At 35.3% G+C, this 23995-nt stretch overlaps 1 protein-coding gene across 4 annotated transcripts in view; it reads right to left on the bottom strand.

Annotated features, from left to right (window-relative positions):
- Positions 1–23312, bottom strand: part of Usp9x (ubiquitin specific peptidase 9 X-linked) — a 95187-nt gene extending 71875 nt beyond the window's left edge. For all 4 annotated transcript variants that reach the window (XM_010636217.3, XM_010636219.3, XM_010636218.3 and 1 more), the window contains exons 1-12: positions 23064–23312; positions 18824–18969; positions 16821–16900; positions 13209–13321; positions 11138–11356; positions 7492–7607; positions 7086–7337; positions 6869–7007; positions 6221–6373; positions 5107–5211; positions 1033–1239; positions 252–388 (exon numbers count right to left, since the gene is read on the bottom strand). In XM_010636217.3, the coding sequence (XP_010634519.1) occupies positions 252–388; positions 1033–1239; positions 5107–5211; positions 6221–6373; positions 6869–7007; positions 7086–7337; positions 7492–7607; positions 11138–11356; positions 13209–13321; positions 16821–16900; positions 18824–18969; positions 23064–23159 (1763 nt within the window). In that variant the 5' untranslated portion in view covers positions 23160–23312. The remainder of the gene's footprint in view (positions 1–251; positions 389–1032; positions 1240–5106; positions 5212–6220; positions 6374–6868; positions 7008–7085; positions 7338–7491; positions 7608–11137; positions 11357–13208; positions 13322–16820; positions 16901–18823; positions 18970–23063) is intronic.
- Between the last annotated feature and the right edge of the window lie 683 nt (positions 23313–23995).

Raw genomic sequence — 23995 nt, 5'->3', positions numbered from 1 at the left:
TTTTTTTTTTTTTTTTTTTTTTTTTTTTTTTTTTTTTTTTTTTTTTTTGAGACAGGGTCTCACTATGTAGTTGAGACTGACCTGGAACTCACTATGCAGCCCAGGCTGGTCTTGAACTCACAGCAATCTTGTCTCAGCCTCTGAGTGCTGGGATTCTATATAGGCGTGCGCCACCATGCCTGGCTAACTGCTGTCATTTTCAACAGAATACATAAATAAAAATGTTTAAAATTCTAGGTTTTAAGTCATACCTCAAATTTTGAGGTGCTTCACCAAACAAACTACAAATTTCTCTAATTTGCTTCAGTGCAGGAATAACCCATTTGTCATTTGTGCGAAGTTCTTCTATAAAGCGATCTATCCACTGGATCTTCTGTGTGTCACGGTCCTTAAACAAACAATTTCAATGTTTTATACAGATCCATATTCATTCTTCTCCTTTTACATTACAAAATAAAAGCTTTTTAAGAATAGTATCAAACATTAGAATGCAAGATTTTTAAGAAAACACTTTCATTTATTCCCAAAACTCCAAAAGGTAAAAGCATAATCATAAAAGTTCAGTACAGATAGTTTTAAATTTTCCAGAGTATTTAGTGGTATCCAGTGTTCTTAAGAGATTCTACCATATCACTGAATCAAGGATTAGCATTTAGCGACCTGATTATATAACTCTACTGCTTAAGAAATTCTATTTTTCTTAATTTACTTATGAGCAAAGAAAACCTAATTTCTCTTACCCGTCAAGGCCCTAATCAACTTTCACATTTTATGATGTATTTGAAACAAGTATTTCTGTACCATAGCTTTGACAATGCTACCACTAACAGGAAGACTCAACTGATTCATAAAACCTTAACACAGAGACCTAAGTAAAAGAAGGCAGGCTTGCTTATATGAACAGAGCCAATTACTGAAGTTCATTTAAAAAAAATAACAATGTTGGGATAACCTGGATATATCCAGCAACTAAGCCATCCTAAATGTGAAGGAGAAAGGTCACAAAAAGGGAGCAAAACAGCACACTCTTACCTGGGAGCAACTATAATCTAGTATTTTTATGTGGGCACTAAGAGCCAGGTCCATGATATCTACAGGCACATCATCGCTGTGGGCTAGATTCCACAGAAGGTTCAACACTTTATGTGCCATCACACCATCTTTATCATCTTCTGCAAGACGACGAATCAGCTCAAGTAGCTTTTCACGTTGCTTTTTACTTGCGTTTGTCCAACTAGCCTAAAAAGGGATTTAGAAAATAACTCATATTTGGTTATCTCTTCTTAAATACACTGTTATCAGGTTAACTATATTCAGCTCATTGGAAAAACAACAGAGATGGGCACAGAACTATTCAAAGGACACCAGAGAGAGACAATAGTATTCACAGGCCAGAGTTAAATTCCAGGAAAAAAGAGAAACCTCTATTTACAGTTAAATGCTTTGACAGTTAAAAAACTTTCTAGAGTTCAGTTTTAGTAGACATTTTGGGCTGGAAACTTCTTTCTTGTGCGGGATTATACTTTGCACTGTGGGATATTTAGCAGCATCCCTGGCCTTCACCAGCAGAAGCCATCATTAACTCAAATTGAGGCAATCAAAAATGTTTCCAGACACTGCCAAATACCGGGGGCCACAGAAGGGGGTGACACAAGCAGAGTAGCCTTCCACTGAAAATCCCTATCTTAGATTCAACCTATTTGTAATTTTATATTAGAAAACGACAGCTTGATGTAACAAGATTTTCCTAACAAATGAAAAAGCTAATAAACACTATGCTCCAACACACATTTAAAAACAAAAAAGTGAAAGTCTAAGTTATGAACCAAGAAAAAGAAAATAATTTACAAAGAAATGACAATGTAGGAGAGAACGCTGTACAATAATTCAATTTAGGAGATAGAATATTCATTTAAAAACTTTAAAATGGAAACAACAACGACCCTCTTTCAAATGACCCTCTTTAATACATTATGGTTATCACAACTTGGGAAAATTATTAAGTACAAAGTTTCAAATCAATGCTTACTAATAATAATAAGCTAAAACAAACCAAACAGCAAACAGTAGAATGACTGCATTATTTTTTTCCTTTATTTATAGCACTGGGGACTAAACCCATGGTCTTACACATGCTAGGCAAGAGCTAAACCCCCAGCTTCTTTTTATCTTGAGACAGAATCTCACTGAATTATCCAGGCTGGCTGAGAAGTAACAATCTTTCTGCTTTAGCTTCCTAAATTGCTAGGATTATCTATAAGTATGTGAAACTGTACCCAGTAAAAAGATCCTTTCAAAAGAATCATCACAGACTACTTACAATAGGATATATAGGATATCTTCAAAGATAACCTGAAGACAACTTGGCTTTCTCACATACACATACAGATTTTTAAAAAGTAGCTCAAAAACGTAACATGTTCATTCATTACGGATCAAGCATTTCAAAACACCTAATACCACAATGAAGCAACATTTCACACCACACAGACTTCAAAAATTTAGAATGTTGACAAAAACAATTGGCGATAAGGATGTGAATAACCTTGATGGAACTTTAAAATGATATAACTACTTAGAAAAAAAAAGTCTTACTTAGTATTCAAATATTTAAAAACTAGAATCTGGGTCAAGGACCTACATAAAATCTAACTGAGGAAGTTGGGATCATTTGGTTGTAATCTATAAAGAACTACAAAGAGGCTCAGACATGCTTCTTCTGGTCACCTTTGCTGGAAAACTTTTAAATACTCCATAGGAATTGCTAGATTTACCAACATCTTTACCAAAATAAAAAAAAAAAAAAAAAAAAGTTTGTATTTCACCAGAAATGTCAAGTGCTCAATAAAACATGTCGTAAGCCAAGGGATAAATGAGAGAATTATTATATTTAGACCATCCTAAGCAGAAAATAGTCCAAGAGATAAAAGAATAACATTGCTTCTTCTTCCATTATGGCCATTGCTGGTCATGTTCCACCATTTTTTTTTCCCTTCCAATAGTAGGTACTGAACTCAGGACCTTGTACTTGCAAGGCAGGCATAATGCAGTGCCAACTGAGCTAAATCCCCAACCCTTACCATTTCGGAAGTCATCACAAGATTTAAATCAAATGGCAATTAACTGCAGGGTACCCATGATAACTGATTCTGTTATTTGCTCAGCTATCTTTCACATACTTTAGTGGATGTTGGGCCTAGTATACAAAAAAATTGGGGGGGGGGATTTTGAGATAGGGTCTCACTATGTAGTTGAGACTGACCTGGAGCTCACTATATAGCCCAGGCTGGTCTTGAACTCACAGCATTCCTCCTGCCTCAGCCTCCTGAGTGCTGGGATTATAGAGGTGTGCCACCACTCCCAGCTTCGAATTTTACTTTTATATGTATAAAAAGATATTTAAAACACACAAAAGACTCACTCAGTATAAAGTTTTTCCATAAAGCAGAGGTTTACAACTTTAACATGCTTAAGACTCAACTGAGAAACTGCCTTAAAATACAGATTACCAGGCTTCATACATGGAATTCTAATTTTATATGCCTGTGTGGAAATCAGTAATCAGTTTTTCCCCAATACTGTGAAATATACATCCAGGAAAGTACAAACATACTTAACACTGTTACAGTGCATTACACAAGTTAAAAATAACACATGATAAGCAGCACCCCAGAGTCAGCTGGGACTATTTCTGAAGTTTATGTTAATATAATCAAAGGATATGAATTAGTGTGACTTTCTTTCTTCAACCTTCTACTAATTATAATTAGACCCATCTATGTGGTTTTGTTGCTCTAATGTATTCATGCTCATTGCTGTGAAGTATTCCACTTATGAACACTCCACAATTTATCCCTGTTCATCCATTCTGTATGGTAGTTTTTAGCTTTTACAAACAATTTATTTTTTTTGGTACCAGGGATGAAATCGGGACCTTGTGCTTGCGAGGCAGGCAGCAGAACCACTGAGCTAAATCCCCAGCCCAAGGTCTTATGTTTTTAATCCACAAATTCTCTAACCACTTGGGCTTTGACAAATCCAACCTCAGTCATCAATGGGAGACTTACACAATATGGCCTTTAATAAAGCACATGATGGCACCAAAGCAGATACCAATGTCAGGGTCTTAAGACTACCTGACTGAGCTACATTTCCCTTCAAGCATGTTTAATCTGGGCTTATGCTCCCAGAATACCACAACATTAGTATTCCCTTACTGTCATCTCTTAATTTTCACTGTAATCAATGATCTATCCAAGCAGTCCTACAGTTCGCTTCAATCTATTACCAAAACACAAACTGCCAAGGAAAGAAACCCGAGTTCTGAGAACGAGATTCCTTATTTATGAGGGCTTGTTATGGCTTGTGTCTGATGTTCCCCCAAAGCCTCATGCAGTTGGTCATAGGTGGCTTTTCAGAGGTGGCTGGATCTAGAGTGTATGATTCTGGGATCAAGAGTGTGTGATTACTAAGTTAGTCCATGGTTTGATTTGGCACAGTTCTAGGAGTGGATAATGGGAAGACCCTCCCTGAGTGAGTGCTACCCACCTGAAGGGCATATAGCCTGGACAGACTGTAATAATGGATAGCAACAAGGTTACTCTGGTCACTTGTAGCTTCCTGCCTTGTTGCTTTCTGCCTGCCATGAAGTATTTCTCCTTTGTGATGACCCTCTGCCATGCTACCTTGTCTTAGAACCAGCCAACCATGAACCGAAACCTCTAAAAACTGAGGGTCAAAGTAAATCTTTTCTCCTTTAACTTGGGTGATGGGCATTTTGTCACAGCATGAGAAAATTAACTAAAATAGGACTATTATCATCTATTACAAAATTAAAATCAAGTTCTTACTGAGAAACAATGGCAAAGTCACCAAAGATTTTTTTGTTGTTGTTTTTTGAGACAGGGTCTCACTATGTATTTTAGATTTCCCTGGAACTCACTACGTGGGAATAGAACTCAGGACCTTGTGCTTGCCAGGCAGGCACAGTGCCACCAAAGATTTTTTAATGGGATTTCTATTTCAGTTATTCGTTGGCTAAGAACAATTCACAAACTTAATCCTGTTTAAAATAAAATAGTAATGATTTTCCTCACTAACACTTACCTTAAAGCAATCAAAAAGATGATCAAGTTGTTCAGGTGAAAAATCCCACGCCAATTTTGCCAGTAGATCATGTACATTCTTCACAATGGCTTCATGTTTCCCTGCCTGTTGAAATACAAATAAGAATAGCTTAGCACATTAGAATGTAAGTAATAATATGCTGGCATACTCATTGCTGCAAACTATGAAGTTATTTCCATCTCTTCAATTGTGTAACCTAAAATCCTGAATACATGTATTCTCCCCTCTTTGGTTTTTTGAGAGTGGGTCTTGCTGGTAGTTCAGGCTGGACTTCAACTCACTATTTAACCAAGGCCAGTCTCGTACTCCTGGGGATCCTCATGCCTCAGCCTCACAAGTGCTGGGATTACATGCAGGTACCACCACGCCCAGCTTTAAAATTCCTAATATTATAAATGCTTTATCAAAACCCTGGCAATTCTGAATACATGCAGTTAATGTGTACTTTAGCAGCTCACATAAACCATTATTAGTTTATGGAATTCAAATACCATTTTTAATATTATAAACAGGAGAAAGGTTCACTGATATTGTTCCAAAAACTCTGTCCTTAGATACTTAAAAGCAAAGCTATTTTCTTCATTTCTATAGACTAAATAATTAGTGGTCTTTACAAATAAAAAAGGATTTAACTCTCCTGATATGGGTGGTTTCTTTTTACTAAATCTACAAAAAAAGATTCATGTCTCTTTTGACACACACTCATCCATATATATCTTTATCTATATACTTGTTTGTTTCAGACAAGATCTTGCTGTGTAGTTCAGGCTGGTCTTTAACTCAGAGGCCATCATCCTGCCTCAGCCTCCCAAGTACTGGGATTACAGGAATGAACCACGTGGCCCGGCTACTTATTTAAAACCATCACAAACTACAACCTTTGCCAAATAAAAAAGTTAGACGCTCTTTAAAAATATTACTGGCTATTTTGAAAAGTTTCCTGGCAGATTTCTGTAAATATAACAGGCATTTAAATGTTTTAAAAGTCAAACACGACACAGCTGCAATCCATTTCATAAAGACTACTCATACTTCTTTAGTTTTTAGCAGCTTTCATTTAAAAAATAAATAACTGCCACCTTAAATTCCTTACCTGTGCTGCCCAGATATTATCAAGATCTTCCAAGGTCAGAGCTTTTTCTTTGATGACAAAACGAAGAATCTTCTCTAGCTTCTCTACATACTGTGGCTGATGAAGACTATCTCGCAAGACTATAGACAAAATATTGTTCTGCTGTATCCATTCCTAAATGTAATGTAAAAAACTTGTTTAAAAGCAGAAACTAAAACACAAGTTGTTTTAAAAAATATATTGTTAAAAAATACATATATTGTTCACACTACTAAATTCCAAAATATGAATCAAATAAAAATCACAATTTCTTAACATCTAATCTTACACAGAAATATTTCATAAATTAGAAACAATAAAATACCATGACTTTTACAATATTTAGCTTATTGAGAATAAAAAGTAGGCTCAAAACTGTGCTATAAAAGTACATTTCTGGGCTGGGGATTTAGCTCAGTGGTTCCAGTGCCTGCTTCACAAGTGCAAGAACCCGAATTTGATCCCTGGTACCAAAAAAAAAAGTACATTCCCCAAGCTGATAAAGGATGCTAAAATTTCAAATACATTGTAGGCAACTTCCTAAAATACAATAATAATGTAGAAATGTCTAAGTATTCTAATTTTTGTCTCAGGTAGATTATTTACTAAAAAGAGAACCAAAACACATACAGCCATTCGTTCAGCTGTGAGCCACTCTTCCTCCTCAGGATTACCATGCCGATGGGTGTAGTATGATACACTAGAAATCACCTTATTAACTTCATTCAGTGCATTCATCTTCCCATTGAAAGATGAAATTTGTAATAATCTATAAAAGAAATTCAGTGATGAGTATGATTCTAAAATTCCACATACATGACTCTTTCAAGACATATAAGTAACCTACCTAAGTATCATTTTTAACCTAAATATTTCTAAATTTTTTACAGTTTCTTCTTGTCCTGGAACCCTTGAAGCTAAATTCTTCAAAGATTTAATGATCATGGAAAGGGCATCATTTTTGGCTTCATTTTTTGCTTCTTTCTTCAGTTCTTCATCAGTTAAGTTTTCTAAAAACTGTGGAACCATTTCTATTATTGGAAGAAAGTACTTTTTCACTGTATGAAGAGTGAGAAACTCATAGCACTGTCCAAAGGGTCTGCAATAACAAAGATATGAAATGTGTAATATTCAATTTCTGAACAATTACAACTAAACTCTTCAGAACTCACAGAATGACTCAATTTTTAAAAATCAAGTGATAATATTCCAACTTCAATGTATAATGAACATTCACTTAAATCAAAACTTACTTAATAAGGGCTGCAATTATTTGGACATTTAATGCTGATCCATTAATAAATCGATCATGCAGTATCTGGAACCCATTTAAAGTGCCAAATTTGTTGAGAAGATCCACTAGCCATCCCTGCAATACAATTAGGGAAAAAATTAACTCCTTGCTTTTAGGAGGAAAATAGTACTACCTTGATTGATACATTCTAGAGACAGTAAATCCAAGACCAGTTATGTCAAAGACTTCAAAATACTGCATGTTGTTCACACTAATCCCACCTGTGAGACAGTAGCAGCTCATTAGCAAGGATTAGATGACTGCAGCACAGCTCTGTTCACACCAATAGAGCTGGTGAACAGAATTAGAAACTGCCTCTCTATTTCAATGATCCCATAAAAGTATCTTCTATCTGAAAACACGCTATTAAGGAGATAGACTTCAAAAAATAACTAGTATAGTGAATTCTGAATCCATTTCTTATTGTAAATATTAAGATTTCTCAATAAACCCAATAATCTTGAAGCTTGAGCGTGAATTATCAATTTATAAATTAACCCCTGGTGAGAATGTGATATGATAAAGTGGTAGAGGACTTGCCTAACATGCACAGGATTCTATCCCCAAAACCACCACAGGGTGGGGGTGGGGGCACAGACAGACAGACAGACAGACAGACAGAGAAAAAAATCTGCACAATTCCCTAGTATTATTACCCCTGGCACTGATCTTATCTGTTTTACCTAAGGAAACATGATGGCTGATGCTTCTGCTGACTTTTATGAATGCACCCAATTATTTTAGAACTAACAGTGTATAAAACCATGGATTGTTTTTCAAATCTTCTTTAAGGAAGAGCAGTAACTCAAAGTACAATGCAGCTGGGCTAGGCAACAGTTGTGTAGTTGAAAGCACATTTATGTGCACAAATTTAAGACGCATTAAAAGGTTAAATAAGTATTAAATACATCTAATGTAACTAAGAGAACCTTCCTCTAACAGGCCACATTTCAGAAACCCATGAGGGAACAACATGGGGCAAAGAAACAACGTCTCTATTATCTTAAACAAGTAATTTCTACAGTTGTTTTTTAAAAGTCTAGGAAAAAGGGAAAATGATAAAGGTTTTGTTAATATTTAAGAAAATATGCTATTAATTTTATAATCTAAAAAAACTAAATTCTTTAAGTCCACCACATTTCAACATAAATTCATTATTTTTCTACCTTTTTATTTGGTAAGGATCATTCAGAACAATTAAAATTCTGACTTAATTCACAAGGTCCTTTTGGGATTCAGAAATTCTAAAAAAGTACATGGTGGTTACATAATCTAGTTTTATTCCTTTATTAAAGATGAGACTTTTGGACTGAAACAAAGTTACATATACTGTATTATATAAAATAGCATGTGTACACAGAGTAAAGAATTACTTGAAAGTTTCATCTTTCCATACTTCTTCAGATAAAATATATTTTATGTAATTAGGAATTCTAAGTGATTCAAACTGAAATGTAGTTAATAAGCTAGCCTTAGCAGCTGCAACGTCTTCCTTACCTGGCTCTAAACCATTGAGACTGGAACGGGCAGATCAGTTGCTTTACATAAAAATGATCACACAGCCTAGAGCTTGTCCTATTTTTTAAATGTAGTTTTACCTATACTACTACTACAAGTTCCCTTTTTCCAAAGATAGTATAGGTGAATTTTACCTGAGACTTTTTAATCACTTATTTTTACCAAATTTTTAACATTTTGAATAAAAGCTCATTTAAGTATCTTCAAAGATGTTGCCTGGAGGCTGGAGACAGAACAGGTGCTGCCATTCAGGCAACTTAGTATCTTATAGACAGCCCTGACAGCTTTAGTTCTGTCAAGGGTCAAATGTTGAGACTATAAAGTTTAATTATGGGAGAGAATTTAAACAGAAGAAAAAAGAGAAAGCCCACCCAGAACTCTTAGGGGATCATTAAATAGAATAGTATAGCTCAAAAATATTCCCTAATCCAAAAACCCAAACTTTGAACTATGATACATTAAATGTTTGGATTATGGATGCACAAACAGTGAATCATTTATGTGAATATTTCAAATCTGAAAAAAAATCCCAAATGTATGGTCCTATGCATTTCAGATAAAGAATGTTCAACTTGTACCACTATTGGAGCATAAGACAGAAAGTTATGGGCATTTACATTTCTTTCGATTCTGTATTACCTCTTGGTGCTCACACACATCTAAGGACATACGGTAGTTGCAAATTCTACCAAATATATCTTTTAATCAATTTTCAAAAAAGCTGGGCAAGGTGGTGCGTGCCTGTAATTACAGCTACTTGGGAGGCTGAGCAGAAGGAACCCAAGTTTGAGGCCATCTTGGGTAACTTATAAAGACCCCGTCATCACAAAATAGAAAGAAGGCTGGGGATATAGCTCAGTCATAGAGCACTTGCCTATATACATGAGGCCCTGGGTTCAATCCATAGCATTGCAGGAAAAAAAGTATGAGTACAGATTAGTTTTGATTTTGGAGATTCTACAGTTTCATTTTGATTTATTTATCTGATCTATTCAAGAAAAAGCCAGCCATCTAGAGGCAACAATATGAACAGGAAACAAAAAATGTTACCTGTAAGTTCAACACATTTTTAATGATTTCAACTTCTAAAAAATTAGCAGCATTGTATAACAACTTCAAATTTTTGTGGCTGGTTAAAAAAAACCCTCTAAGATCTACAATACCAAAAATGTCTCCCTAAATTCTAAAACTTAAAACCTGTATATTGTTTAATATTAAAAGAAACAATTTAAGGATACATTTTATTTTTTTAAGGATACATTTCAAAAAGTATAGTGCAAGGATTCATAAAAGGTATATAATCTGCTTACATTGACACAAGGAGTAAATTTATGTACAGAAAAAAATTTACACATTTAAGTGGTTTTCAAATAAATTTTTTTGAGTTTATGAGACAAGGTCTTACTATGTAGTTCAGAATGGCCTTAACTCATGCAAACCTCCTGCCTCAGCCTTGTGAGTGCTGGGATTACAGGCATGTGCCATCATGCCCAGCTCATTTAAGTGATTTTAAAAATTATTTTGCTTTATAATTTCTATAAATTTACCTTTGTGATATTATGCACTTAACAGGATATACTAGATTTTGTAGTCTAAATCTTAGAATGTGTTAAGTTATAACAGCCTAATAGATCAATACCCAAAGGTCTTTAATCAAAGAACCAATCTCTTTATTACAAAGGAAAAATATGATTTGCATTTGCTCCAAATGATGATTATTTTCAAAGATGCTTGTAAAAAAAAAAAAAAAAAAAAAAAAAAAAAAAAAAAAAGATGGCCATAAACACTGAATTACAATGCTATGGCTATGAAAAAAAAGTTCCTCATTCCATCTACTTTCATACAAAGCCTCAATGCAAATTTGATTGTTAGACTTTATTCAATATGGAAAAACTTTGTAGTAGTAGAAACAAAATACGATAGTTTTGGTTTTAAAAAAAACCCTGTAACACAAAATTAAGTAGAATTCCTTTAAGAGTAATGAAATTATTCACTACCATGTTAACAGGAAGTTCAGATCACTGAAAGATCCATGGCAGAGCAAAACAACTATAAGATTTAATTATGAATATAACAAACCAACACACTTTTGGTGATCGAGGGTCTGGAGAACGAGCAAAGAGTTCATCTTCAGGCAACTGAACACTTGAGGAAACTGATTCACATGGACGTGTACCATTGTAGATATGAAATTTGCAATGAGGATTTAAGGCCATGGCAAGAAGTTCTAGAAGTGGAAACCAGTCTTGGGACAGCTTGGCCACACATAACTCCACTAGCCGATGAGTATTGTTAATAATACATCTCTGTTATACATAGGAGAAAGGTGTTTAGAATAGAATAACAAAACACTGCAATTTCAAACAGAAATATCATCTTGTAAGATTATCTGCAATCTTAATGATTTCTCCATTTTTCTATACTGATGATTTGAATTATATCAAATTCACAAGTACTGGAATCTAATTATCAAAACACACATTAGCATTATTTATTTACTTCATATTTTATATGGCACCTACTTTCAAATGCTGTTTATTGTGGCTTAAAAAACAAAGCAGGTGCCATAAGTTATCAATTTCTGTCTTATGCCTATAGACAAGATACGAATTACCGTATTTTCTTCTTTGGAATTTGTATACTAGAGGCAGCAATTCTAAAATCTAAATATGCCAATTACCCAAAGAAGGAATAGATTTGCTATTCTAAATGATACCACTTTCAAACTTTCCATTTCTAAGCCTATAATATAATCTATTATATGAGGTAATCAAAATAGAGTGAATAATTTTTAAAACATTTTTAAAAAAACCTTATTACAGTAAAAGAGACATTGCCAAGAATGTATTTGAAACAAGACTTTAAGTACTTTGATGGGGATTAATGGCAATGTCTTTTATTGTAATAAAATTTTAAAATTAAATTCACTGTAGTTATTTATTTTTTTGGTACCAGGGATCGAACTCAGGTCAATGCACTTGTAAGGCAGGCGCCAGAACCACTGAGCTAAATCCCCGGCCCTAATTCACTATAGTTTTTGATCACTGTGTATAACCTATAACACAGTAAAATCAGAAGATCCGGAATTTTTTTTTTTGGTACCGAAAATCGAACTCAGGACCTTGCACAGGTGGGGCAGGCATCGTGCCACTACCCTACCCCAAGATTCTGGAATTTTTTTTCCTCTCTTTTTTGGCACCAGGGATCAAACTCAGGACCTTGCACTTATGAGGCAGGACAATGCCACTAAGCTAAATCCCTGGCCCAATCCTAGAATTTTTACACCATGATCACAGCTGGGAAAGTTCTCAGGTGACAAAAATATCAGTTGCTACAACTTACGACCATTTCCACAGTACAAAAAATGACATCACAACATTAAAAAAGCCTAATACACAACATTTTTACTTTTAAGATCTCTGAAATCTGCCTTCATTTTATAATCAATGAGTTACTGAAGTGTTTGTGGAGATCTGGGTTGATAACTAAGTCACTTCAGTACAATACTCACCTGAGACCACCTTCAATATTCCACTTTGACTTATGGTTTAAATTTTCAGGAGATCATCTCCCTGCACCAGGTGCCAAAGATGAAACACCCAAGTTTCTTTGCTGTTCCTTTCTGCATGAGTGTATTTTCCATTACCTTTACACTGTACTTTGTGGTATCTCAAATGTGTTATACTCCTTATGTTGGGTATTTTTTGCCCTTAATGGTACATAAAATAATGGTGCATCTTACAACTGATAGCACCATATGTTCTATGAAATGTGGTGACTTGTTTAAGATCACAAGGTACTAGAGAACCTAAGAGATTAAAAATTTTCTCACTTTAAATCTCATGCCTTTTATTGGAGACAGGTTCACACTGCTATGCAGCCCAGGCTGGCCTTGAGCTCATGGCAATCCTCCTGCCTTAGCCTCCCAACGGCTGGGATTACAGGCATGCACCACCACACCCGGCTCAAGCTCATCCTTAATGACCATAATGTCTTAATAGATCTATTAAAAAAGTATTTTAAAAAGCTTCATTTTTATATTTTTAATTCAATTAATGGACCAAATATATAACCAAATATACCAGACCCCAAGATTCCCTTCTCACCCTAGGGATCACTATGCAAATCTCATCTTTTAAAGTCAAATGCAGAACTCACATGAATTTCAAACTTCCAGCCACTCACTGCTTCATCTGTAAGGATTTTAGTGAATGATATTGTTAGCCCATCTCGAAAAAATCGCTGACATGCTTCACTTTTAACATCAAGGCCTATGAAAAGAGAAAAATTTAATGTAAATATTTATCTAGTTGTTTTACAATGTCCAATAATATAGAAAAAAGGTAGTAACTTGAAACTTCAAAAAGAAAAAAATACGAGAAAATGAAAAAATGGAAATAAAGTGTTTGTAAATGGGGAGGAGAGGAGGGGGTGAAGAGAGGGCAGGGACAAGGGGAAAAAATGAGAACCAAGACCTGTCATGTAAAGGTACAAGATCCCAATGATGAATGTAACTGTACTGTTTATCTAGAATGTACCAATAAACTCAAAAGAAAAAAAAAAAGAAAAAAAAAAAGAAAGAAACTTCAATGACAGCTTACAAATGCAGAATAAGTTGGGGGGACTCACATAAGAGGCAAAAAATATACTTTCAAGTTATTCTCATTTCAAACTTCCTACACTTTAAGTTGACTCAAAAAGAAAAATAAACAGATTTGAAAATATTTAATTATATAATAATACATTAAACCTAGTAATGCTAATTGAAAACATTAAAAATTATGACACTGGAGCTTAAACATAAAATGGTTGTCAAGAGCACAAGATAAGCAATCTAAATACTTTATGGCATTTTACTCACTGAAAATAAACCTTAAAAAACATTCACAACATTAAAAAATCTTATCTTGTTTATAAATCACCCATTCAGCACCCCCATCCTTATACTATTCAGTAAGTTTGTTCAAATAAGATGAATTCGGTTTTGTTTTATTAGCCTCTATCTGAATGTGTACATACATCTATCTTTGCTTAATTTCATCCTATTTTAAAAAATAGAGGGCTGGGAATATAGCTCAGTGGTGTAGTGCCTTCCTCCAATACAAAAAAAAAAAAAAAAAAAAAAAAAAAAAAGACATCTGCCATCAAAGACAAAGAACATCTATAACACTTAAAAGACAAAATGAAAAACTAGTTCAATTTACAGAATCCTATTCCCCATCTAGTGGCAGGGATTGAACCTAAGGCCTTTAGCACCGTGCTGCATCCCCAGCCCCCTTATAAATTTGAGACAGGGTCTTGCTAAGTTGCCCGGGCAGGGCTCAAAATTTTGATCCTTTTATCTCAGCCTCCCCAAGTGCTGGGATTATAAGTGTGTGACACCACACCTGGCTATGCTATTTCATTTTGATTGTACAAGAAGGATAACACTGAAGCTTCTTTGTTTAAAATAAATCATGGTCCTAGAAAATAAATAAGGAAGGGAGAAGAATACAAATTCACTGCATATCATTATCTGTCTTTACCTATTATTTTGTAGTCAGGATTTAGAACTTGACTAGCACAGAAGTTTTCAAAAACCTGCTAAATTGCACAATATATTTGAGTAGTGGAAGACAATTGTAACTTGGTTAATTTTTCCAGTTTGTTATTTTTACATTAATAAGGCACAAGGATTGGCCGGGATTTAGCTCAGTGGCACGACGCCTGCCTTGCAAGCGCAAGGTCCTGAATTTCATTCCTAGTACCAGGAAGAAAAAAAAAAAAGACTGAATAAGGCATAAGGACACATTCTTTAATAACACAACTGGGCCATAATTCCTATGTCTATGTCTCGCTGCAGGATGACATAAACCACTGGTATTACAAATATGGCTGTCCCATTGGGCAGGGTGGGAGGGACAGTACTACCTTGGATCAAGGCAGTGTGAACCTGTTTTTAAAAACCTAGTAGTACTACAAGATAAATTAATATTTTCCCCTTGTCAGGGAGCAAGATGTATTCAAGCATAGTACCAAAGATGTTAATTTTGACAATTATTAACTCTAGTTGTTATAGCACCTATTGAAAGTTATAAAAGGAGTGGAAACATGAAGAAGTAGAGCCTAGAGCATGGATAGTGAACCTTTTAGAGCTTTCAATGTACAAATAGCCTGCTGCAGCATGCATGCCATAGGCTCACCACCACTGGCTAGAGGGGGTGGTCTTAGGACATTAGAGGCACACCTTCAGAGGTAATGTGGGACATCAGTATCTCTGGCCCTCTCTTGCACTTCCTGGCCAGCAGGAGGTTAACGTTCTTCCACCATATACACCCCGCCACGACACTGTCTCACTATGGGCCCAAAGCAACAGGACCAACAGAACATGGAACAAAATCTCCACAGCTGTTAGCTATAAGCTCATTACCTTAGGTATTTGTTACGGTAAAAAGCTAACACACATGACTATCCTATTTCAGAAAATCAAATGTTACTGCTCTTTAATCTCCAATGCCTTAAAAACGAGAGTATTATAGTAACAGTTCTCTGCTAAGAGAATTCAACTGTACCCTAAAGTAGAGCAAAGTAATTTTATTTAATTTTTTGACAGAGTCTCGCTACGTAGTTCAGACTGGCCTTGAACTACATAATCCCAGGCTGACCTCGAACTTGCAGCAATCCTTCTGCCTCAGCCCCCCCAGTGCTGGGATAATAGGCATGTGCCACCATGCCTGGCAAGCAAAGTAATCTTTTAAAAGATCAATTCTTACATTGTTTTACTTCTGAACAGCTGACTAAAAACATCATCTTTTCACTGCCTTTTAAATTTTTTAAAAACATAGAATCTCATCTTTCAGTCTTTTAGAGGAAAAAAAAAAAAATCACACCATTTCTGTGCATTTCCTTTAAAAGACCACACATAGAAGCTGGGCGTGGTGGCGCACACCTGTAATTGTAGCACTTGGGAAGCTGATGCAGGAGGATAGCCACAAGTTGGAGGTCAGCCTGGGATATACAGTGAATTTGAAGCCAGCCTAAACTACAGAGTGAGACTTTTGTTTCAAAATAACCTAAAATAGGGTCAGGGATGATTTAGCTCAGTGGTTTCACCGCCTGCCTTGCAAGCCGGAATTCAATCCCCGGTACCAAAACAAACAAACAAACAAACACAACAACAAACAAAAAAACAAAAAACCCTAGAACATGTAATTTAGTTTTAAAACACAGTATTAATAAAATGGCAATCCTTATTCAAAGGATCATGGATGAAGTCTCTAATACTAGATTAGGTACACAAATCCTTTGATACAAAGGGCAAGCGTACAAATTTGTAGATTCACATAGTGTGTATCTCTCTTTTTTTTTTTGGATGCCAGGGATTAAACTTGGAACCTTGTGCTTGTGAGGCAGATAGTGCATATCTTAAGATCAGAAATGGCTCAGGACAAACACAAACAAGCAAAGCCAGCTATATCTGAAGTCCATAGCATCCATCATTTAGAGTACTTAATTGTAATATGTCCTTTCATGTATTATCATACCTCATAAAACAGATGGGATTCTCGTTTAAAAATAAAGTGTAACCTTTGAGTGATAACCCTTTTACAAACAGGACCAAAAAATAGAACTGTTCCTTAGAAATATGAATATTCACAAACTGAATGTCTTCAGAGTTCATAAGTACCTTGAAGGCCTTATAAGCCACAGCTAGCATGTTTTTATCAGGGATAAAGTAAAACTATATATTTAGTAGCATACATTAAGGAAAGTATGAACATCAAAACTTACCTTTCTTACTAAGATCAATAGCAGCTTCTAAAAGCACTTCTAATTCCCCTTTCGGCAAAACTGGAACCACCCATCGAGGCCTAAGAGTTTTTATAAAATAAAAAGATGCTTACTGGTTGCAACTATAAGGGGAAGTATAAATGAGTTACTAATTATAATTACCTTGCTATGAAAATATTAACACTAAAATAACAAAGTACTGCAGCATTAAAAGAATCAGGTTGGCAGAATATCTGCTTTGTAAGACTAAGAACCATCTATTGTCTCTACAAACAGAATTTTGTAAAGATTTCATCAAATGAAAGATACAGCAATGAGAGGGAACAAAATTAAATCATTCCAATAAAGTATAGCGAAGTACTATAATTATCAGATAATTATATACCATAGATGCCTATTATTAAAGTTCATAGGAAAGGGTTCTTTCAGAATTCAGATTAGAGGAGACATATCTTTAACTTTACAAAGAACAAAAACTTTAGGAGGCAAAAAAATGACTTATGCCTCAATTCATCATAATTCATTGACTTTTTCTGAAGGTTAGGTGAGCAATGGTCTGCTGCCTCCATGTTTCTACAGAGATGCCCTCCTCTTCAAACAGGGATGAAACCCTACACCTAAGTGATACTTTCTTGTTGGTCCTAATCCTGGCCCAACCATGAGTTGTCCATCCTTTTCCCTACCCTTTCCTCCTAACCAACACCCAATTCTCCCATTGCTCCCTGGAAGAGCCAGCTTTCTTCCATTTATCCCTTATTAACCTCTATCCGAAGACCTGACAAAATACCCCTTGCAATTTAATTAGGCATCCCATTACCAGATAATCTATTAAAAACAAATATATATAACATTGGGCATTTTTATTTTTTTTAAGTCCTCTGTATTTTTCCTCCCTTAAAGACAACATGCAGGTATTCCTCTAGTCTAGATAGTGAGCACTTTACCAACAAACATCTTCTGTTTTGATGTCTTTGCTGTGGAGAACAGTGATGGGCCATTACAAACGTCTTTATACAGTTTTTGGTCATAATTCACTGTACTATAGGTAGCTTCCAGACTCATATATAATGTATTATTCTAAATATTCTATTAAAAACAATGAGTTAACTATTAAAAGGAAAAATACTCAAGATAAATGAAGTGAGGAAAATGAGTTACAAAATTATAGTAACAATCATATCTATAGCAAAAGCAATAGTAAATACAAAAGATAATCTGCAAGAATGTACTCCTGTTAACAGTAACTTTGGTTGGGACATATGAAAGAGTGAAATTAAATGAAACTTATCAACATAATATAGTTCTGTTTCTATGTTTAGCATACTATGTTTAACATACTTATGTTCTATGTTTAACATACTTACGTATTCATATTTTAAAGGTAAAGGGTATTTATTTCCCCTGACATACATACACAAAGTAAAACTACAATGAAGAAAACTTGGTAAGACAAATGCCTGTAAGACTGTGTATTCATTACTTTCCTTTTGTGGGGGCAAGGGAATGTGTTGCACCGCTCTAGAATTCCCTTGGACAGCCTGTGGACCCAGGAGACCATATCCACATGGGGCTCTGTGACATGCTTTTCTCTTACTTTTTTAAGGTCTTTTTCTTGTCCTGCACAGAAACTTAAGGCTTCATTCAGGGTTCACAAAGGGCAGATTGAGGAACTCAGTCTCCTCATAACCTGATTTATTTCAGGGCCATCCCAACATTATTAAAATCGTCCAGCAACCAGCCCGATGAAAAAAAAAACTCTAGAAATGGGAAATGACACAAACCGTTCCAGTTCTACTTCAGAAACACATCACCTAGGATCATCAAGCTAAAAACACTCTTTTCTTTATTAAATCCATTAAGAATTAAAGCACTTGGCAGTGTCTGTGAGACAAATCAAGGTGGCAGTGGGGTTACTGTGACATTCCTCTTCACTCTTCTTAGGCGCAACACTGAGAAACTCATTTGTATGTGACATACATTATATAAAGCCAAAACAGACTCACCTATTGATCATATCATCCAACTTTGCCAAGTCAGTATGTGGAAATGCAGGTTCCTCATCTTCAATCTGTGGTGGGGCATCACCTTGCCCTTGTTCATCTGGGGGAGTTGCCGGGGAATTTTCATTGGAAGAATCAGGCGATGAAGTCTTGATTAAAAGATTAAATATGCAGATTTAAATTTCTTTAACATAATGTGCAATATTCAGTAATTCAAACATCAACAAAGATCAGTATTGCAGATTTTGAAAAAAAAAATGTTGTAAATACCATAAAATTTCACAAACGATATTAATGAAAGTTTGAGTTTCAGGCACCTCTATGCTACTGTGACTTAAAATAATTTAATTTAGTCCTCAACAGCCTAACAAAGTATTCTACTGCTGTTTAATACATGAGAAAACAAACTCAGATCACATAGCTCAAACTGTGGAGTCAGGATCTGAAAGACTATTCTATTTTTTTTCTTTTTTTTTGGTAACGGGAATCCAACTCCGGTCTTTGCGTTTGCAAGGCAGGCAGCAGAACCACTGAGCTAAATCACTGGCCCTGAAAGTCTATTCTACCGACTATGTTCTTAAACAATTTATACCATTTCTTTCTTATACTTTCTATTAAACGAGCCCTGTCATGATATACAAATTATTGTATACATATGAAACACATTTATAATTTATAACTTTTTTAAAATTAGAAGTGAAAAAAATCTAAATATTTTTCTATAATTTCCCTACTCTCACACTATTATCCAACAGTAACTTAAAAACATGACGGTAATTTCTAGATAATTTTCATTTCTTTCATTCCTTAGTTTTTAGCACACCTCTTTTCCCCAACTTCAGTTGTACACAGTATTTTCACAATAAAGTATATAAACATTCAGGATCCTTAGCTCCCCCCTGTCCTCATGATATCAAGGATTGAACCCAGGGCCTTGCACATGCCAGGAAAACTTTACTGAGCTATACCCTCAGGCCATTATTCTTATTTTTAATTTTGAAAGTACTATTTTCTCTTTCAAAATGAAATCAACCTAAATTTTAAATTTATTTTTATTCACAGTCTCAAATTATCTAGTCAACATAGGTTGACAGCTCTTTTAGAAATTAGAGCCCCTTTCCCTATCATTTAAGCACCTACTGTGTAGTTACACAATCAACAGAGTTGCATAAGTAAATGCTTGCATGAAGACAGCTGGTGTATCACCATTAATATGTTCTACTTAAAAGTTTGTACGTGAACTCATAAGGTCAATTAGCAATCAAATGGTGAACCTTTATTGGAGATGGAGACAGTACACAGATGCCACACAGCTAGTCTCAAGGCACAGAATTCAAGTGTTAAAATTTCAAAAGAAATAACTGATTTCAAGTATGTTAACTTTAGAAATCTTATTTAAAAACAAAAATTTTCTCCTGGTATATATGTATTATATACATGTTCACAGAAAATATAGACAAAAATAAAATCTAAAACATCTGTAAGGCCCAGGATTTAGGTCAGTGGCACCTCACAAGCACAAGGTGCCAAGTTTGATCCCTGGTGCCAAAAATAAATAAAATTAAAAAAAACACCTGTAATAGAAGCTTGGCATGGTGGCACATGCTTATAATCCCAGCTTCTTGGGAAGTTAAGGCAGGAGGACTGCCAAATTTGGGCAACCTGGGAGAGACTGTCTCAAAATAAAAGGGCTATGAATGTAACTCAGAGAGATGGCCTTGGTCATAATCTCTAGTACTTCAAAACAACAAAAATTTAATATCACACCAATGACATTTAGTTATTTCCTGTGATCTTTATGAGCTAAATGAAAACTGTATATGTATGAAATTTCAATAAAATTAAGATTATACCTGCTTACACGTGCCCTTTCCATTAGACATCTGAGCATTCCATTTTTTAATTACTAAGAATATTTTAAAAAATGAATGGCCAAGCTGGGCCCAGGGGTGCACTTATAGTCCCAGCTACCTGGGATACCGAGGCGGGAAGACTGCTTGAGCCCAAGAATTCAAGACAAGCCTAGACAACAGTGAGACCCCATCTCAAAAGAGGGAGCTTGGATTGGAAGAGCCCTTGGCTAGCACATACAAGGCCCTGGGTTCCAATCCAAGAACCTCAAGTAATAAGAAAAGAAGGCTAGAGAGTTACTACTTAAATTAAATAAAACCAAGGTTATGTTTAGCATTTTGTAATTTCTAGAGCTATAATGTATTTTTCATATATAATTATTTGTTGAACTTTAATTTTTCCCTAGGATAGGATCCTAGAAATATAATTACTAGAACAATAGTATAAACAATTTCTTTTAAGGCCACCAAAACAAACAAACAAGTCAGGAGGGGCCACAGAGACACAGAGACAGACAGAGACAGAGCTGGAGACAAATTCTTCACTTCTACCTCCTGGTTTAAAAATGGTAATCTTTGGCAAAATCATGCTTAAAGAACTCTTGAGTACTGGCCATCAAATCTGTGACTCAGGTAAGACTGAATTCTAACACCAAATGCATTTACTGTCTGAAAACTGGGAAATAGAGGGGAAAAAGTAATAAAGTTGACACATTTACTTGGAGTAAAGAGACCTGATTTGCTCATTTCTCTAAAATGGTGCAGAGAGAAAGAAGCTAGGAGACTAGTGATGGAATAACTATTCTGTAATAATAGCTGGACAACAAGAACTTAGAAATTCTCTAACAATACTTCTGCCTTAAAACTTTATTTACAGATTCCACAAAAATATGTACCAACTGTAGGCAACATATTACTGTGACTCATATACACATCCCACTAATTTATCCCTAAGCACTAAGCTACCATCACAAAGTTTAATGAGTCTTAGTTTAGTATTTCCCAGTATAAAACTGTACATATTAGAAAGTGCTAAAATCATAACTAAACTTCCAAGAAACAATAAATCCCCAGTAATGAATGTAACTGTACTGTCTACCTAGAATGTGCCAATAAATTAAATTAAAAAAAAAACACAACAATAAACAAATCCAAAGGAAGTAAAAAGAATAAGAAGGGTAAAAATGGGTGGGTGGGGAGAACCAAAGCCAAAAAAGTTGGTTTTTTTGGAAAGTTTTATTGGAATTGGTGAACCCCTTAGAAAAAGTGACCAGGCGAGAGAACACAAAATTGACAGTTATAAAAGATAATTAAAAGGATACTATTGTGGGTGAGGGGATACAGTGGTAGAATGTGCTTAGCATGTGTAAGGCCCTGGTTTGATCCCTAGCACACAGCACGTACACACATGATAAACAACTGTATCTCAAATGTGAAAATATAGATGAAATAGACAGATTCCCTGAATCAACTTACCAAAAGACACACAAAAGGAGAAAAAAAATCAGAAAATTACTGTTGTAAAACCTTTCCACAAATAAAATCCTAAGTCAGATGGTTCCACCAGTAAAATCTTCCACACAATTAATAAAAAATGTACAGAAGCCTTAGATGAATTCATTCAAAGGATAACAAAATTATCTAAAGAGCTTTAAGGCCAGTACAAAATCTTGATAGCAAAATCTAAGTTAAACCCTTTGCAAACACTATTTTACTTATTGTTAACTCTTATTAACAATGCTATGAAGTAGTGACATATTATCGCCATTGTAAAAATGAAGAAACCGAAGCTTAGTGGTTATATAACCTAAAGTCTCAAAGCTAGTAGAGTGCAAAACTCTAAAATTTAAACACTAACAGGCCAGACGTGGTGGCGCACGCCTGTAATCCCAGCACTCAGGAGGCTGAGGCAGGAGGACTGCTGGGAGTTCAAGACCAGCCTGGGCTACATAGTGAGTTCCAGAGCAGTCTGAACTACATAGTGAGACCCTGTCTCAAAACAAAACAAAACACTAACAATATGACTTGAGTTCATTCTCTTAAAAAAACAAAACAAAACTGTAAATAGGTGATTTATAATTGTACACTTTTATGAGATACAAAGTGATAGTTTTATCATGGTTTCATGCTTTCTCCATAATAGACACAGCTTAAATACTTAATTTTAATGACTGACAATATTAAATAGCAAAAAAAAGATGGATCATACATGCAAATGTCACTATCGACACCACTTTCACTTTCTTGCTGCTGTGCAAGACCTATGGCTCGCTTTACTTAAAAAGATAACGATTTTATGGCTATTTCTTAAATTATTCTGAACCTGCTTCATCATTCAGTACCCAATAGCAGACATGCTAACATAGCTAGAACAAGTACCTTCAACATCCTACCTGATTCTGTTGGAGGGGGGGCTGAGACTGGCCATCAGGAGCCTGGCCCTGGTTGTCATTCCCTCCGACTGGAGAGCCACGAGTCGTGGCTGTCATACTCGACACAGGGCAGATCTTTGCAATTTTGTCTGCTTATGTAGTTGTCTTGAGAAAAGAAATTATAGTCCACTTATAGAAGATGAAGTACCAGCATTTGTCAGTCTTAAAAAGCTCCAATTCAAGAATAAGCCATCTTGCAGAGACCATTGCATAACCTACAAGTAGAGAAAAAAAAAGTACATTTGTTTTAGATATGAAAAACATGAATAAAAACTACAAGTGTAGTACCAACAAGTAAATCAAGTCAGAAGATGGCTATAAAAATGAGAGGGAAAGCCAGGTGTGATGGTACCCCGCCTGCAATCCCAGCACCCAGGAAAGGCTGAGATAGGAGGACTGCAGGTTCAAGGCCCACTGGAACTATACAGCAAGACCCTGCCTCAAGAAAAGGGAGCGGGGAGTAAAAAGTTAGTTTCGTTACCACAGTCAGTATAATAAACTGATAATGACACATCAGCCACTGTCCCAAGAAAATATACAAGTATAACTTATTATGTAACATTTCAGTTTTCTCCAGCACTAATTCCAAAGACAGTTATCAAGGTACTTATAGTACTTAGCTGCCACTGTGATTAAATTTTGGAATGGCAAATCATCTGTCCTCCATTTGCTAACGCCTTAAATACACTGCAAAAGCATGCATACTGAAGGTATAAAGCAAAAAATAATTTCTAAAAACATTTCAGGAAAGGCTGCACATACACATCATTGACATTATAGCATTATGAATGGTTTTAACATAAGCTTATTTTAACATTTTGGAGAAAAACTCCAGGGGATAGGTATATAGATGAAAGATCACGTGAACATAGCAAAACTGAGGTCTTCTTCAA

Source organism: Fukomys damarensis, unplaced genomic scaffold, assembly GCF_012274545.1.
Source record: "Fukomys damarensis isolate Sample0158 unplaced genomic scaffold, DMR_v1.0_HiC HiC_scaffold_39, whole genome shotgun sequence".
In the NCBI taxonomy this organism is placed as follows: Eukaryota; Metazoa; Chordata; class Mammalia; order Rodentia; family Bathyergidae; genus Fukomys; species Fukomys damarensis.
The sequence above is the reverse complement of the archived record's forward strand: the minus strand, read 5'-3'. Positions and strand labels throughout refer to the sequence as shown.